The 17711-nt window shown below is 42.9% G+C and overlaps 1 protein-coding gene across 3 annotated transcripts in view; it reads left to right on the plus strand.

The window, feature by feature from the left end:
* Positions 1 to 2538: 2538 nt before the first annotated feature.
* The window catches only part of RSRC1 (arginine and serine rich coiled-coil 1), a 354988-nt gene continuing 339815 nt past the window's right edge, over positions 2539 to 17711 (plus strand). For 2 of the 3 annotated variants that reach the window (XM_053309286.1, XM_053309288.1), the window contains exons 1-2: positions 2539 to 2693; positions 7361 to 7574. In XM_053309286.1, the coding sequence (XP_053165261.1) occupies positions 7393 to 7574 (182 nt within the window). In that variant the 5' untranslated portion in view covers positions 2539 to 2693; positions 7361 to 7392. Of the gene's footprint in view, positions 2694 to 2744; positions 2934 to 7360; positions 7575 to 17711 lie in introns of those variants that run through there. The other variant, XM_053309287.1, reaches the window with a different exon arrangement.

The following is a 17711-nucleotide window of genomic DNA, read 5'->3' on the forward strand; positions in this document are numbered from 1 at the left end:
TGATTTTGGACCGAGAATTCAGCTACCCATTGCACATACACATGGAGGCCGAAAACTCCATCTGATTGTATGTTGCAGATCAATTTAGACCGGAGACTTGCTTGACTAATCGAAAGCGGTGTGGTGGTTTTTTTGGTTTTTTTAAAAAGCCCTGGCTATAGACGCCAATGGTGTTGTTGAAACCATTGGGGGAAATCTGGACAGTTCCTTCTTAATGAATTCGCAGCACTCCAATTTTAGTCTGCAATCGTAAACACATTTGTTCGGGAGTAAGCCCCCTTGAACTCACTGGCACGTTCTTCTGAGAAAACAAGCACATACACAAGTAGAAGTAGCAGGTTTCGTGGATTTCAACAGAACCAACTTCCAAACACTTCAGGCTGCAGTCCTAGTCATAATCTCTGGAGAGTAAATCTCATCGAACTGGGCTTTACTTTTCAGTAAACCTGATTAGGATCGTGCTGCACATCGCTTTTGACATTTCACCCTTTCTTTACGCGTTCTCACCTGGTAAAAGGAGGCATAACTTAAAGGGCATTTATTTATTGCTAAAAGTGTATTTCCTTTCTTCTTATTTTTCTCTTTATAGGTTATCTCTGTATAGGTTTTAAATTAACAGGTCACTTAGAATGAAGACAGTTTACACTTATTATTCATCACTTCCGATGAAATTACTCAAAATAGTTTAAAGCTAGTTTATGTACTTTTTTAATAAAAAAGAGAGCTTATTTACTGGAAGGAGCTAGAGTGTTAGTTTTCCACACGGAGAGCAAGAGTTATAAATGTAAGTCATTTGTAGAAAATGCAGCAATAAATAACCAAAGAAGCCCCTTATTTATCAATTTATTTTTAAAGATTGGCTTGTTAATATTCAGATTGACAATACCAAGACACAAGAATATTGGACTACAGGAAAGATACGAATTATTACTATCGTTCTATCGACTGGGGAAAAAAAAGCAATTTCCTTTTAATCTGTTATTTTAACAGCACCCTGTTATCTTAACAGTAAAAACAACCCCATTCAATTATTCTGACGGACAAAATTAAGAAACTAAAATGAATAGAACGAAGCACGCTAACACCACGATCCTAAACACTTGGAAATAAGACTTATTGAGTCCAATATAACTTTTAAGCAATGTATTTAGGAAAAAGACATCGATTGCTGGACCTCACGTGACCAGTTTATTTTAAAATGCACGTCTCTCATTTTAAACAATTTTATTCGAGTTTTTTACATTTCCACGTCAATTCCAGTTCAAACACTTTCGCGTTTTTGTTACCAAAACAAAGGAAATTGAGTAGGTGAACCGGTGAAGCCAGTGTGTTAACTATGCAAATTCTACACAACACAGAAAAAATGATGGGGCTTGTTTTTTTTTTTTTTTAAGAACAAACAAGTAGATTAAATTTATGACACAGTCCATTGACACCGCTGTTTTTAAACGTCATGGTCACAACCACATTAGTTCTGTCTAATTTCGAGCAAGTTAAAAATTTAGACGGCTGTTGCCTTATGGAGAATGCAACAAAATGTGTTTTCACGCATGAGGTGGAAGCAACTATCGATCCCCAAAGTAACGACTGTCAAAAGAGGTAGGCTTGCTCTAACAGAAGCCTACTCACTCGGCCGACAAGCAGCGAGAGTCTGGAAATTGATCTGCTCCTTTGAAGCAAAGTTTAAGCTTGTGGGTGGGGGGGAGATATAAGCATAGACATGAACTCAGAGTGAATAAAGTTTCCTAGAGAGATCATGCTATCTACTCTCCCCTCGCTTCGAAAACAAGATATTTATTGGCCTGTTGAATTGCGTTCCAGCTCCCTATGAATAAACGTAGCTCCGTAGCAAAGGGCAGTCTGAGGACCTCGGCCTATTCTTTTTGACCCACCACCCAGAAGCCACCCAGAGCAAATCAAACAGCGGTTACTTTACTCTTCCAGACAAAAGCGCCTCGTCTTGCTAGCAAAGAAAGGAAATGGTTTTCTCAGCTTGGAGGGGGAAAAATGTCAACGTAGTACGAATTCCAGGAAATAGTGAGCTTAATTACTCTTGGCTTAAATGAAAAACGATAAATTTCATTCTTACCTCCTCCAACAGAGCTTCTAACCTCCCCTCCTCCCACAACAATCACAACCTTAAATAGTCTCAACTGGGAAACTAATTTGCACCTAACCTCAGAAAGCCCATCATTTCCAGGGAAGGAAAATTGCAACGTTTTTAAAGCAATTTGCAGATAAATCATTGCAATTTTAATCATAGTGCACCTTATACAGGCAGAACTCTGTGATTTATTCAGGTTTGTTTTTCCTGGGTTGGAGGAAGAGGGGGGATAGGTGGATGATAAAGAAAGGCATGAATGGCACCGCTCTTGCCTGTGTTAAAACAAGCAATAAATAGGCATTCGTTAGATCTGCTGTTGTTTGGGCTGTCAACAATTTTGGGCTTTTGTTTTAAAGACGAAGAATCCGTCGGCCCTGAGAACGCCGAGCGACTGTGGAAAGACTGGCCCTTCCGATCGATGTGTTCGACACTCTTTGCTTGGCTGCGTGACTAGTTGAACTCTGGGATGGTTTAGTAAGGCCTGCCTGCCGCTCTGGAAGAGGAAGGCGCTGAGCTCAAACTACGGAAGCTCGGCGGTCTCTCTTTAGCGGGTTCGGGGACTTCAAGGGGCAAACGGGTCGGCGCGCTGGTGAGTGGGGTTGCCGTGGTCGAGCTGTAGGGCCTCAGAATGCAGGCCCCGGGTGCTTGGGGGCGGTGGTTTCCCCTTGCCCGCCCTTCTATTGCAGGCGTGGGCAATAAAAGGGAGACCAACGAGGCTGGCGGGTGAAAAGCTCTTGCCGGTTCTTAGGCGTCTCTACGCGGCGAGCGAGCGAGGGGAGCCGTGTGGCCCACCCCAAGGGTCCCGTCGCAGCACCAGTGTTGCGCCTTCGTAAGCGTCTCCTATGTGCCTCTTTGCTTCGGGTCAGGTTTGTTGCTAGGCCAGAAGGGGGAACTCGGCCCGGCATGACTTCTCCCATGAGAGAACTGGAGTAAGGGGAAAAGCCGCCCTTGGCAGACAGCCCCGGTTTTCTTGTACACCTTTTAAAGGGGCCAGGAGGGCCTCTCGGGATCTGGCAACCTTAATCGCAGGTGTTACGGTATGCTGAAGTCTCTGCAAAGAAAAAGAGACGTCCTTCCCTCTTGACAGTCTTACTCACCTCTAAAAGTTGTTCCTCGAGAGAGAGGAACATAGAAAGCTGCCTTATGCTGAGTCAGACCATTGGTCCATCTGGCCCTGCTAACTGAGTAAAGGGGCACCTTTTTAACGTGGTGATTCTCTTTATTTAGCACATTATCTCCAGTGACTGTTGCTGGTGTCTGTCGGGTTTCTTTTCTAGATTGTGAGCCCTTTGGGGACAGGGATCCATCTTATTATTATTATTTCTCAATGTAAACCACTTTGGAAAGTTTTGTTGAAAAGCGGTATATAAATATTCGTTGTATTGTCTACACAGACTTGGCAGTGGTTTCTCCAAGGTTGCAGACAGGAGTCTCTCCTAGTGCTATCTTGGAGATAGATGCCACTGAGGAAACTTGGAACATTCTGCATGTAAGCATGCAGGTGCTCTTTCCAGAGTTGCCCCATCCCCTAATGGGAATATCTTATGGTGCTCACACATGTGACCTCCCCTTCAAATGCAAATTGGGGCAGAACTTGCTTAGCAAAGGGAACAATTCATGCTTGTTTTCCACAAGACCAACTCTCCTCCCATTTTTCTCTGCCTGCCATCCAGCTCTCAGCATGTCCACTGAAACTCTCCTGCCTTGTTCCTGTTGGACTGTGGTCAGCAAATAGTTTCCTGAAAGCTCATTTTAGGAAAAAATAAAGAGTGAAGGCGAATGGGCCTGCATTTCAATACAATTCCCCTTCTGTATTGTAGCATGCCAGTATACATTGTTTCCAAAAAAGGCACCTTTGTTTGTTTTTTTAGAGACAGAATAGATTGGGCAAATTGGCATCGTAATACTTTGGCAATAGGAGAAGAGCACATTGCTATTTTAGTGAGTTGTATTTGGGCTGGAGACATGTTACTAACCTCTACTATAGCATGAATCTGTTTCCGAAAGGAAAAGGAAAACTATGTGTATTCTACTGCTCCTCCCACTTTTCTGGCCTCCCTGCAGTGATGGCCAGTCATTTTGGCAAGTGTGCCTTAGGTGGACTACGTAGCTTTTCCCATTTAGTGAGCCAGGGAGCTGATGGATGTTTAGGAGAGGCACACAGTAGTGCAGGCCTAATTATTGAGTTGATTTATATCTTGCTCAATTCCATGGGCGCAGCGGCTTGTAGCATTCCACAGACTGGTGGTTTAGGGAACTAAATGGGCCAGATAAAATCAAAATGACATTGTAAATATAACATCAATTTAAAAGAGGGGAGGAGGAAGCAGGAAAAATAGAGTTCAGTCCCAAGTGTCGTGGTTGTAGTGTCTCAAAAACTTTGCTCAGAAGGTTGGAAAACTTGCAAGATCTGGAATGCTCCTTCTCTTCCAGCAGCAATTGCTAATGTTAGCTGAGTGGCTTGGGCTGGATGGGGACAGAGCTCAGTCCCTGAAGCTCTTCTCAGGAGGGAGGCATTTGCAGGTTCTGGAATGTTCCTTAAAAAGCTCTTAGCTTATTAGAAAGGGCACTCCTAGCAAGGCCTTTCCATTCAAGTGTAACCGATTTTCTTGGCTCTTCTCCTCTCTGAATGGCATAAACACCAGTCTTTGTCACATATGTGCATGTAAGTTGGTCTCCCATGTATAAAGGTAACGCCCCACAGTTTCTCCTCATTTTTCTGCATTTTAATAATTGTTTAAGGTTACTGTTTTTTTATGCTACTGTTTTAATTGTTTTGTATTTTAATCTGTGCCGATTTTTAAATATATTAAATTTTGTACACCGCCTAGACATGTATATATCAGGCGGTATAAAAATATGATAAATAATAAATAATTTTTTTAGGAGGCCAGATTCCTAGTATTTCTCTTTTTTGCTTAACTCCATTGAGGAAGAAGATGTATTCTGTCTCTTCTTCCCAAGACCTGAAGAGACATCTTTGCAAGTTCCATACCCTGTTTATGTTCATCATACTGTTGTTTTGTCACTGTACCTTTAAAGGAGTTTTGGGCTGTAATCGTATGCATGCTTATATGAGAGGAAATATTTTAGCTCATCGGGACTTACAAATGTCAGTAGGATCCATTTCGTTTAGGTGAAAGCCATTCCCCTTCCTCCCCAAGAAAAGAAAGTGCTTCTCAGTGTCCCAAAATGTTAAGTGTGTTAGCCAGTAGATGAATTCCACTTAATTTAAGTCTCTAACTCTAAGTCAGTGTGATTAGTATTAATGTAGTTTTGTGTCCTGTTATCATTGTCTAAGGCCCAGCTTTGGACCTCCTAGTATAGACTGAAGCTGAGAAAAGCTGAGGTCTTCTAACAAGCCTTAATCCTTACCACTCAAATGGTGATGCTGCATTTGTCCCTTGTCCCCTGTCATCTTAATCTCTAATTAATCTAGCCTAGGGAGATTTAGGGAAGAGGAAGAAAGGGCACCACAGAAAGATGAGTCTTTGCACAAGGGTCGCTCCCTTGGACTAGATGGTCCATGCTGATCCTGTTAGTCTCTGTTCTCCTGTTTGGGCTAGTGGGAATTGACACAATGTGGTTTGCAGGAGTCAGGTGTGCTGAATAAGTGACACTTAACAGTCTTGTCCATAAGTTTTTCTGCCTGGAATCCAAGAAGAAGAGAATTGGGTCTTATGTTTTGCTCTAATTTCTAAATGCTTCTCCCTGTCTTCATGATGTCAGTTGCTATCAGTTGGATGCTTTCCTTTGTTGAATAGAACTGAGAAATGCATATCAAAAACACTGGCTTGAATCCAAAGAACTCTGATAGAAGGAGAAAATTCCATGAACTCTTGCACAAATCTTAGTAAAATACTTCTTGTGGTGCTGAGCCACAATGGATTGGGGATTGCATTACAGTAAAAGAAACAAGCTGTAGTATTTAAACGACAGTGGGCCATATGTAGTGGGCCATAAACATTCTTTTTTTCAAAAGAGCTTTTGCAAAGACTTGCTCAAGAGCTTCTGCAAATGGAGCTACTCCTTTAGATTTGGGGTAACTTAAAAAAAATGTAGGTCTAAATTGAATATTAGTGCACAGAGATTGATAATGGTGCAATGTTTCCAGTGAGCAGAAAAGGCTCTCTGTTTGTGGAAGGGTATCTTTGGATCCAAGACATAATTCTGAAGAATCTCTTCTAGGATTCTAGTACAAACTGAAATTCTGAATTGGTAGCTTCCTTTTAAAAATATTTCTGTTGTGTGATACTAGCTTAAGCCTTGACCAGAATTAGCCTAGTTTGATTGATTTTACAATATAATAGCTGAGTGGTACTTAACTCTCAGTTTTCCTTGTGTAAGTAGAGATCTTTGGATACTTTCTCTCCTTCCACATGTCTTATTTAATCTTCTACATGCCTCCTTCTTTGCAGTGCCATAGGGATGAACTTCCAAACAGAGAAAAACAGGAAGTGGCTCAAGCTTTTTAGGGAGGTGGTATGATACCTGACAGATATCACTGAACCATTTAATCACTGTCCACTAAAGAGAATTGTATCCATGCACAAATATACATTATTGTGTGTATTTGACTGCATTTTGTAATTTATGATACTGTAATTTAAAATTAAATGTTGCAATTTAATATATTGTGCATTGTAGTTATGTGATATCACTGACAGAAGATTTATGTTAGAGAATATACATGTACATGCATACTGGGGCTTTGTAGAAACTGACAGTGTGGATAAAAACTGTCCTCCCTTCCACCAGAGTAAAATATTATAGATATATTATTATTATTTATAAAATCCGAAAGAGCTGGAAGAATGGTTAGAGTTGAACAATTGTAAAGGAGCTAAAGCAGAAAGAGTTACTTATAAGTTCAGTGTTGCCTCTTTGCCAAGTTACATTCAACTTGTGTTGCCTGTTGTCTGTATAGTGGTGTTAGATAATATTTAACTAATGTTTAGGTCTAAACTGAATATTAGTGCACAGAGATTGATAATGGTGCAATGTTTCCAGAGAGAAAGTGTGGAGAAAAGCACTACTTGTCTTCTGGACAGATGTGTGGCTAAAGTGTTTGTGTTATTTGGCTGTAGTCAAGGACTGCAGGCGGCCATAGTTTCCTAATTAGGCAAAGTATCTTTAGTTGTGGGTAATTTTTTATGTACTAAGGAAAAACAAGAGGTGTGTGAAGAAATGGCCTTTTGGTAATAGTATGCATTCATGGAACACTGATGTTTAAGATTGCACTTATTTTTTTTACAGTTTTTTGGCTTCTTGAAAACTAGACTGCTATAATGGGTCGCCGTTCATCAGACACTGAAGAAGAGAATAGAAGCAGAAGGAAAAAGAAACATCGTAGGAGGTCATCCTCAAGCAGTTCTTCTGATGACAGAGTGTACAGCCGTAAAAAGTCAGGAAGGAAATCAAGGTCACGGTCTCGAGATCTCCAGTTTCACTCACATTCATATGAAAAAAGGTAAATGAATGAACTCATTTTGAATGTGTCTGCAGATGAGACTTCTCAAGCTATTCACTCAGCATCATTAACAGTCCAGCCCCATGTCCTGTTGTGCTGAAGCAATGGCATATATATTGTAGCACAAAGACTTCAGTGTTGGCATATTATGGGAATATGTGCCCTTGCCCTGGTGCCTGTACAAGGCTACTGTAGGACTGCTTTGCTCCAGCCGCACACTTTTTTGGGAGGAGATAGTAGTAGAGCAGAAGGGGAGGCTTACATGTGATCCAACATGCCATTGAAGTGATCTTGGGATGCTTCATCTGTGTTAATCCTGTACTCAGAATGTTCTGTGGTAACACTGGGTTCCTTCATCTGTTTAATATTTTACTCAGGTGGGTATCTCTGGCTGACTTTGCCTCACAGCTAGCACAACAACTGAAGTGGCAACGTACTGTAAACCTCCAGAGAAACTGGATTACAGGCATATGTGGTTAATTTTGGTTGAGCTCACTGAGATGCCTCATGTGAAAGAAGAGAACTGAGGTTTTCTTTCCACCCTCTGGGTAGTATAGATCTTTGATGGAACTCCATGAATGCGGGCATCTGCTGGTTGGATGGCAATATCTGTGCTTGGAAATGAGGCTGTGTATTTTGGCCCAGTGGACTTCGATCATGTTTCTTGGGTGCTCTCCTTCAAGACTTTCCTTGGGCCACTCTTTTATCCTTCTGGCTATCTGCTGGTTTACTGATTAATGCTTTCCAGGTTCAGAAATGGTTTCTGTGTGCTGTTATCCAGGATGGCCTCTTTCCCTGCCTAGGTTAAGTTTACAGTCCATATTGAAATTTGTGTGTGTGAATGTGTTTTGGCCACATTACCAGCAAACAATAACACTTGTAAGTTACTGAAATTTAAAGTATATTGATAACCTTTCCCCCTTTCTTGATCATTACATGGTTAGAGGTGTTGCGGACCATCCTCTTGACATTGTCACGACGGTCATATTCTTATGTGTTGAATGTTTTGTATGTTTGAGTAGAAATATTGTCAGAATATTCTTGCAGCAGATAGGAGCTTTTATGCTGCAATGATTTCAATTGTTGTTTCTAGCCAATGACTATTACAAAATATTGTCAAATATTTTAAAGCAGATATGTATACATAACTGAAATGTGTAGGAAAAGCATGTTCTCAGGAAAATTATTCTAATAACTGCTTAGAAACAAGACGTTTTTACACCAAGGGAACCACTTGCTTAACCCCAATAGCTTCAATAGCGATGCATAATCAGTGAGTCTTGTGTTTATATTTGGTTTGCATGTAATTTTTTAATGTATAGGATGGATTCCAAGCCACTTAATGCAGTTATTTGGTGATATTTTTGTTCAGTTATTGTTAGTCTCTGGTACATTTTAATCAGCCATTCAAGCCAAGAAAAGAGCTTAAAGAACACAGACTGTGCATTGTATCCTCTGTTTGTGTGGCTTCTGAATTTTTTCATATTTTTCAATCTCATTTTCATTTTTTTTTGGGGGGGGGAATTCTAGTCTGTAAAGAACCTTCAGGCTTTACAGCCATGGGGGTTATCTACACCTAACAGTCCTTATGTTGCTCCTTCTTTAAAATTAGTATTTTGTTATTGGAGATACTGAAAATCGGAGTGTGATTTTCAGTATGTAAATCTACTTGGATATTCTGTATGCTTTTCAATTTGACTTCAGCTCAAATGGAATCAAGATGGTTTTGTTTTCACTGTTTGATACATTTTTTGAGGGAGTGGACAGAAATGAAACAAAAATACTATTTTTGATGCCCACCAAATTGTGGGAATGTGCATAGAAGTGTGACTATGAAATTGGGCTGTAGCTATGTGGATGGGCTAGTGTTAACATCCCTTCCCAACTGGGTTGGACACATATTTATTTCCCTTGACCTATTAATTCTCTCTATTTGTCTCGTGTGGTTTGTGCTTATGTCTTTGTGACACTAGAAAAAAGGTATTGGAGGGGCTACAAAAGGGGCAGCGTGGCAAACAAGTGTGGCGAACTTTGTCCCACATATTAGACTTGTAGAAGAAAAATAGCTCTGTATTTCACATTTGTTCCATCCTGAATATAAATGGAAGTGAGCTTATATATCCCTATGTTTATAATGAAAAATGCCTTTGCTTCAGGTTATTACAGGGGTCCAGTAATGGAGGATGTTCGTGTGTGTGTACGTGCATGTGAGCAGTTCGGGAGCCATGTGCCCCTTTGCTCCTGTTGTACCACCTATGCTTTTGTCTGCTGCCTCTCTTCGTGTTTTCTGTTCATTCCTATTCAGCTGTGGGTCATCCCTGTGGTCATGTTGATATGCCTGTTGGATGATCTTTATTTTTCTGGAAATGTGGGTTAGACATGTGGGCAAGTGCTTAAAATTGAGCTGATTTTTTTTTTTTTTGTCTGCAATTTTGTGAAATTTGTCCCTGTTTCCCCAGGTCCCACACTGTCACTCAGTTGTGTTTCTAGAGAGTAGCTGTGCTGATCAATACTCGCCTTCATATTATTACATTTATTCTTGATCCTTTTGCTTCCAGGCCTTTTAAACAATTGAGATGAATGTGGGGATCACAATAATGGTTGCTGATGTCACAAATCATTGATGTGTCTCAAAAGCAGAGGAAAGCTGTGTTATTCCCCAGTGATGTTACTTAGGGGAAGGAGCATTTTGGAGGCTTTCTTCCAGGTAGGAACAGAGGAATTGGCCATATACTGAGTCAGACCATTGGTCCATCTAGCTCAGTATTGTCTACACACATTGGCAGCAACTTTACCAAGTTTGCTGCACAAATCTCTCTCAGCCCTATCTTGGAGATGCCAGGGAGGGAACTTGGAATCACCTTCTGCATGCAAGAATTCAGATCCTTTTCCCAGAGTGGCTCCATCCAAGGGGAATATCTTACAGTGCTCACACATGTAGTCTCCCATTCATATGCAAGCATGATGGACCCTACTTAGCAAAGGGAACATGTCATACTTGCTATCACAAGACCAATAAAATATTACATGTTCCAAACACAGTTGTTTCCTCTCCCCCTGCCATCCTGCCAATTTCACAGAGTATTTTTTCCACTCATTCCAGCAAACTAGGTCAGGAGGAGAAAGTGGACAGACTCTGAGATGTGGAACATTAGATATACATATTTTAGAAGATATTAGCATGCTCCACATTATAGAAGAAAGTGTGCTTTTGAGCTACCCTAATCTTATGGCAAAATTTAATAGAATTTTTACAAATCTGGTTCGTAAATTTCGTGTAATTACTCTGGTCATTTGTTGGTGCAAGTAGCAAAAATTGTTCTCCAGGAAGTTCTGATAGATGGCATTCCTTAGCATTTGTTTTCTTTGGTCCTGTTCTAAATATTTGCATGTATCCCCTGAAGGGACATGGTGGGATGATATCAGCTGCAATGCCCACATTATGCAGATGACACGCAGCTTTATGAATATTTCTCTTACGGTGCAGATATGACTATCTGACAGATAACACCAAGCTTGAGAGACCCTGGAGGCTGGATGAGAACCAGCTGGCTTATTTGAGTCCAGAAAGATCTTAGTATTTGCTTTGAGGATTTGGCTAGCACCTCTGTCTTGACCTCAATGTAGGAATATGCCCCTGGCTCTTAAGATAATATGAAATCTCAGGGTCATGCTGGATTCTGCCTGATATTTTAAGAATTAAATTATAGTGATTGATAAAAGTAACTGTTTCATCTTCATTTAGTAAATACATTCAAATTCTTCTTAAATGAAGACCAATCTGCATCTGTCCTTAAGCAGAATGTTCCACTGAGAGCATCCTTGAATCTGTGGCATGATCATGTTAGCAAAATGTAGAACATAGGAAGCTGCCACATACTGAGTCAGACCATTGGTCCATCTAGCTCAGTACTTTCTACATAGACGGGAAGCAGCTCTTTCAAGGTTGCAGGCAGGGATGTCTCTCAGTAGGGGTGTGCACGGAACTGGTTCCATGCACACTCGAGAAGGGGGGGGGGGTTGTTGCCTTAAGGCACGGGGAGGATGCCCTTACCTCCCCTGCTATGCTTCCCCCTCTGGTGCTGCTTCAAAAACCGCTGGTGTGGGGCGGCTGTATACCCTCTTGCTGCCCTGGTCAGCGTAAAACTGGAAGTGGTGTGTGCACATGTGGACAGCGCCGGAGCAGGAAGCGCGGTGGAGGAGGTAAGGGCACCCTCCCTGCGTTCAAACTGGTTTGAATGCGGGGTTTCCAAACCAGTTTGACGGTCTAGGAATAGAAGGCCGAACTGATTTGTGCACATCTCTATCTCTTCCTATCTTGGAGACACCAGGGAGGGAACTGAACCTTCCTCAGTCAAGCTTGATCTTCCTAGAATGGCCCCATCCCTTAAGGCAGTGGTTCCCAAACTGGGAGCCTCCATATGTTGCTGAACTACAACTCCCATCACCCCCAGCTACAACTTATTGTGGCTGGGGATGATGGGAGCTGTAGTTCAGCAACATTTGGAGGCTCTGGGGAACCACTGCCTTAAGAGGAATATCTTACAGTGCTCACACGTCTCCCATCCAAATGCAAAGCAGGGCAGACCCTGCTTAGCAAAGGGAACAATTCATGCTGCTTAGTTCGTATCTCCTGTTGAATTTAAATTTAGCTCCCTATATTGATTAAGCTTCCAATCAGATGATGTAGAAGGTTTCCTAGTGGTTAGATATAGTAACTGATGTATAGAACATCTTAAAAAGGGTAGATGCTTTCAAACCTCAATTTTCAAAGGTGTTGCTTTATTTTGCATAGCAAATATTATTCTCTGGAACCAGTACAACAAAAATGCCAACTTAGAAGTAAGATATTCTTATTTTATTGGTCAGTATCAGGTGGTGGAAAAAGTAAAGGCTTGTGAACTTCACTAGGTTGGCCTTGGCAGCATCAGTTACCTGAAAGAAAATGAAAAGTGGGAAGAACAAAGGTGATTCCAAGAAAGAGATAATCTTGAAAGAGGCTACCTAGATATTTCAGGTGCCAGTTGATTATATATTATAAAATGTTTCAATTAATAAAACATCTATTATAAAAATGTACTGTCTTCAGTTGCACAGAATGAAGGTTACATGAACTAAAGGGCAAGTAATACTGGAGGCTTTGCCCTGATGGTTCTCTTTAGGTGCAGAAGCAGAAAGCAAGCATGATTTGCATTCAGACCCCCCACCCCGCCTCTTGTCAACACAATAATTTTGACTGAAATTCATACACAAGTTCTGAAAGCTTACCAAGCGCTATAATATTGAGCATGCTCACTTTGCTTTTGGAATTTTATTTTTACTGCAAACTAACTGTGGGACAAGAGTCTTGAGGGTAGTGCTTGCTTGTCTGGAGCAATTTCTGTGTGGGCAGACAAATGGCTGTTTACACTCCTAACCTATATCTGGCTGTGAAATGGTAGTATGCTCCTTGGTCATTGGAGCTGTCAAGCTACAATTATTTCAGTACCCCTGAAGGAATGATTCCTGATTAGATTTTTAAAAATCCGGCTTGAAAAGTTGGTCACTGGATCGAATTTTGAGTCTATACATTTGCTCACCACACTTGTCTTCTCTCTCCCTCCCTGGTGGCAAATGTGATGAGCAATTACTCTTTTCCTCAGCTTGGAGGAGGGTAGTAGAAGGCTGTCTTTGCACCTGTGCTGTGTTCAGGAGGAACATTGGCTATCTCTGAAGCACAGTGTACACGAATATGAAGCTGCATTATACTAAATCAGTAGGGTTTCTGATGATCGTCTTTTCCAACCTTCCTGGAAAATGCCAGGGATTGAATCTGGGATCTTCTGAATGCAAAGCATGTGCTCTACTACTGAGTTACCCTTGTTTTGAGCATGGAGCTGTGGTTGGTGGAACATCCCTGACTGTATGCTGGATTTTGGAAACACTCTGAGCATCTTTAGAGTGCAGCATGTTGACAAGTACAAAGCTTCACCCCTCCCTTAAGTTGGGATGAACAGGTTTGTGACATCTACAGATAATGACTGCATCTAATAATGTCAGCCCCTTCTCTAATAAGTTTAGTAGTAAGCACTTGCAAATTACGATTTTTGAGGTGTTGAGGAAATGGGTGCTAAACAGCAGTGATGTGATATTTCCAGAACATTTTGAACTGGAAAATATCCCAATATCTTAAATTGATTAGGAGCTGATTTAGCATATTTGGATTGAGTGTACTTCTTGTGTTAATGTACACCCTGTCATGATCTGCCCATGCACACGAGGCAGATTCAGAAGATGAGTCTGCTCCTGAGGAACCCTCTATGCCGCTCCCTCTGCAAGGTGGTCTTTGAAGAATCTCCTGAAGGACATTGCTGGACACACAGGAAAGTAAGGCAAATTCTTCACCACCAGAACCTGGGGGCAGGGGATCCCCAGCGTTGGTTGTGGATCTAAGATCCCTTCCCCCGATACTCATACCGAGGGTCTTCTCTCCCTGGGGGGAATCCCACATTGTCGAGACCTGCATTCATTGCCAGAGGTTTATGAAGCAGGCTCGAAAAAATAGGGCTTCTCGCTTGCATGCTGCTCTGTGGGACTTGGCCCTCCATTCTTCAGAGGCCTTGTCATTGAAACAATCGTTTAAAGTGGCTGCTTTGATACAGTCAGAGCATTCAGACTCTGCTCCTCCAGTGCTAGAACACCCGGCCTCTGTACTGGTGCTGTCAACACCTGCCTCGGACTTGCCCATGGTTTCAGCCCCTTCTGTGCTGCCGGATGACTTGCCTAAGTGCACTTTACCTTTGGTACCAAACACCTCTTTGATCCCTTTGGTACCACCGAAGAAGAAAAAGAAGAAGCTGGCGCTAGTTCTGCATCTACTAGCAGGCTAAAGTTCTGCATCTTACCAGCAGGCTAAAGCTCCTTCGCAGCAACAATCCTCATCCGAGTCTTCCTTTCGAGTTAACAGGTTCCAGTCTTGATATAAGTCTGGTTTCCAGGCCAGTAAGCCTGCCTTTCAGAAGCAGTGTCCAAATACCTTAAAAAAAGAAAAAAGCAGTGATTATTGGGCCTTTCAGACCTGCCTGGCTCCCTTTGAGGCGAATTGGGACAAGGTGCCTGTGGATCAGTGGGTCCTCACAATCATATGCATAGGTTATACCCTCAGGTTTCACCAGACACCATTGTTGTCCGGGGTTATCACTATGCCATTGACCCCAGCATTGGAACAGGAGGTTCCAGTGCTCTCTTCTCAAAGGCTGTGATTGAAAAGGTTGCCAGTGTGATGGGTTCTACTCCAGGCTTCTACTCCTGTTACTTTATTGTTCCGAAACCGGATGGCACTCAGTGCCCTATATTGGACCTCAGAGGCCCAAACAAACACCTTGTGTACAAGCATTTCTGGATGTTAACAGTGCCAACTATTTTGGCCCTGTTGGAGAGGGACATGTGGATGGTCTCCTTGGACCTGAGAGATGCATATTATCATATCTCCATATGCTCTCAATATCACAATTTTCTGCATTTCCAGATGGGGGAATCACCTATCAGTTCAAAGCCTTACCATTTGGCCTGACGACGGCTCCAAGGGTCTTTACAAAATGTCTGGCCCCTGTGGTGGCGTTTCTACAAGAGAAAGGGATACAAATACTGCTGTGTCTGGACGATTGGCTCATCCTAGCTGGCTGCTTTGGGCTCTCTCATCACAGTCATAGACACTCTGCAGAACCTGGGCTTGCAAGTCAACTTCGAGAAAGTCCCAGCTGGATCCGGTCCGCAGGATACAATTTATAGGGCTGATCTTCGACACCAGCTTGGAGAAAGTCTTCCTCCCGGAGGCCCGCATAGAAACACTTGTGCAGTTGGCTTCCACTTTCCTAGCCAGAGGGCCACAGACAATACACTCAGTGCACCGCCTGTTAGGCCATATGGCTGCCACCATGTACGTGCTTCTGCATGCATGTCTTTGGATGTGCATCATTCAGAGGTGGTTCCTGGATGTGTTCGATCTCCTTGGGACTCAGCTCAGTTGGAGCGCACACCTCCTCAAAAGGCTTGGTGGGTTGAGCCCCATCATCTGGACTCCAGCTCTCCCTTCCAGGTGTCTTCTCCATGCTGGGTGATTACAACAGACGTATCGGAGCTAGGGTGGGGTGCTCATATGGGCGATTATCGTCTGAGTGGCCATTGGACGATAACAGAGATGCGTCTGCACATCAATTACTTGGAACTGTTGGCCGTATTCTATGCCCTGAAGGGGTTCCTACCCATAATTGCGGGTTGTTCTGAGACAATTCAAATCGACAATATGATGGCGAAAGTCTATATAAATTGGCAGGGAGGCACAACCTCGAGGAGCCTCCTGTTTCTTTCAGTTGACCTGTGGCACTGGTGCGTAGCACATTCGGTGATGCCACATGTGGTCTACATCCAAGGGAACATGAATATCCAGGCGGACATGCTGAGCAAACTAAAAACAGTTTCCCACGAGTGGATATTGGATCGGGGTGTACTCCAGGATATATTCGCAATGTGGAGTGCTCCGGTTCTGGATGTTTTTGCGTCTCAGGACAATGCTCAGTGCACTTTCTATTTTCAAGGGGAGGGGAAGGGAAGAGGAGGGCTCTCTAGACAATGCTTTCGTCCTGTCCTGGAACGGCCCCTTGCTTTACCTGTTTCCGCTGTTCCCCCTCATGCCAAAGGTTCTTCGCAAACTGGGGGAGGACCGCTCTAGGGCCATCTTGATAGCCCCTTGGTGGCCCAGGAGGCCTTGATTTGCAGCTGTGAGACAGCTGGCAGTGACTTGTATGCGCCTTCCCACTCTACCTCACCTGCTGTCTCAGGAAAAGGGTCTGGTGCTCCATCCAGACATCCAGTCTTTGCACCTGACTGCTTGGAAGATCCTTCCGTCTTCCTGGTGAGACTCAGACATTTTGCTTGCAGCTAGAAAGCCCTCGACGGGAAAGTTGTATGGACATAAATGGACTCATTTCCATACATTTGCTACTCAAAATGGGTTGGATGTTCTTTACCTATCTGTTCAGAATGTTTGTACCTATCTTTTATATTTAAAAGAGTCTGGTTTGAAGCTCTCCTCTCTCAGGGTACATTTGGTGGCCATTTTGGCGTATTCGCCCTCCACTTGGGTTTCCTGGTCCAAGTTCCCACTGGTAAAGAGTTTTCTGAAGGGTTTGTAGCATGTTTTTCCGGATGACCCTGTCATGTCACCAGCTTGGGATTTGTCTGTGATACTGGCTGACTTGCTATGCCCGCCCTTTGGGCCTTGGGCTTCAATTGATTCTTGTCTTTTGATGTGGAAGGTTGCCTTCTTAGTGGCGATCACCTCTGCTAGGAGGGTGAGTGAGCTGCGGGCCCTGAGTTGATTTGCCATACCTTCAGTTTCATAAAGATAAGGTTGTGCTCCGACTGCATGTTCAGTTCCTTCCGAAGGTAGTTTCTACCTTTCATCATTCCCTGCTACTCACCTTGTCTGTATTTTTTCCAGAACCCTTCGTCTGATGCAGAACACAGGTTGCATCGTTTGGATGTTCGGAGGGCATTGTCCTTCGATGTTCAAAAGTCGGCAGAGTGGAGGAACACTCCTTCTCTTTTTATTCTGTATGATGGGCCTCGCAAAGGCTTGCAAGTGTCTTCTCAGTCCTTGTCTAGATGGATTGTTTCTACTATTGAACTTTGCTACAGCTTGGCAAACAAACAATTGCCTGCGACTGTTAAGGTGCACTCAGTTAGGCCCATGGCGGCCTCTGTTGCCTTTGATTGTGCGGTCCCTTTGGACACTATCTGTCAAGCGGCTACTTGGGCTTTGCCCCATTCCTTTATTTGTCATTATGCTATTGATGCCAGGGCATGGAATGATGCTAAGTTCTTCAGGACTGTCCTGCAGTCTATTTTCAGTTGATGTACTTCGTTTCTTTGAAATAAATACTTCTTGCAGAGTGCATCCCTGTTTCTGTTTGTTCCCTCCGCCTTGAGTGCTAGCTTGTTATGTGCCCATTAGTGTAAAAGAGACCACATTGAAGAACTGCAGGTTGCTTACCTGTAACTTTGGTTCTTCTAATGGTCATCTGTCCTTTTTACACGCCCTCCCATCCTCCCCGCTGGGTCTACTGAAGGTGGACTCCGTGACTGAGGGGATGTGGA

The sequence above is a fragment of the Hemicordylus capensis genome, chromosome 3, assembly GCF_027244095.1.
Source record: "Hemicordylus capensis ecotype Gifberg chromosome 3, rHemCap1.1.pri, whole genome shotgun sequence".
Lineage (NCBI taxonomy): Eukaryota > Metazoa > Chordata > Lepidosauria > Squamata > Cordylidae > Hemicordylus > Hemicordylus capensis.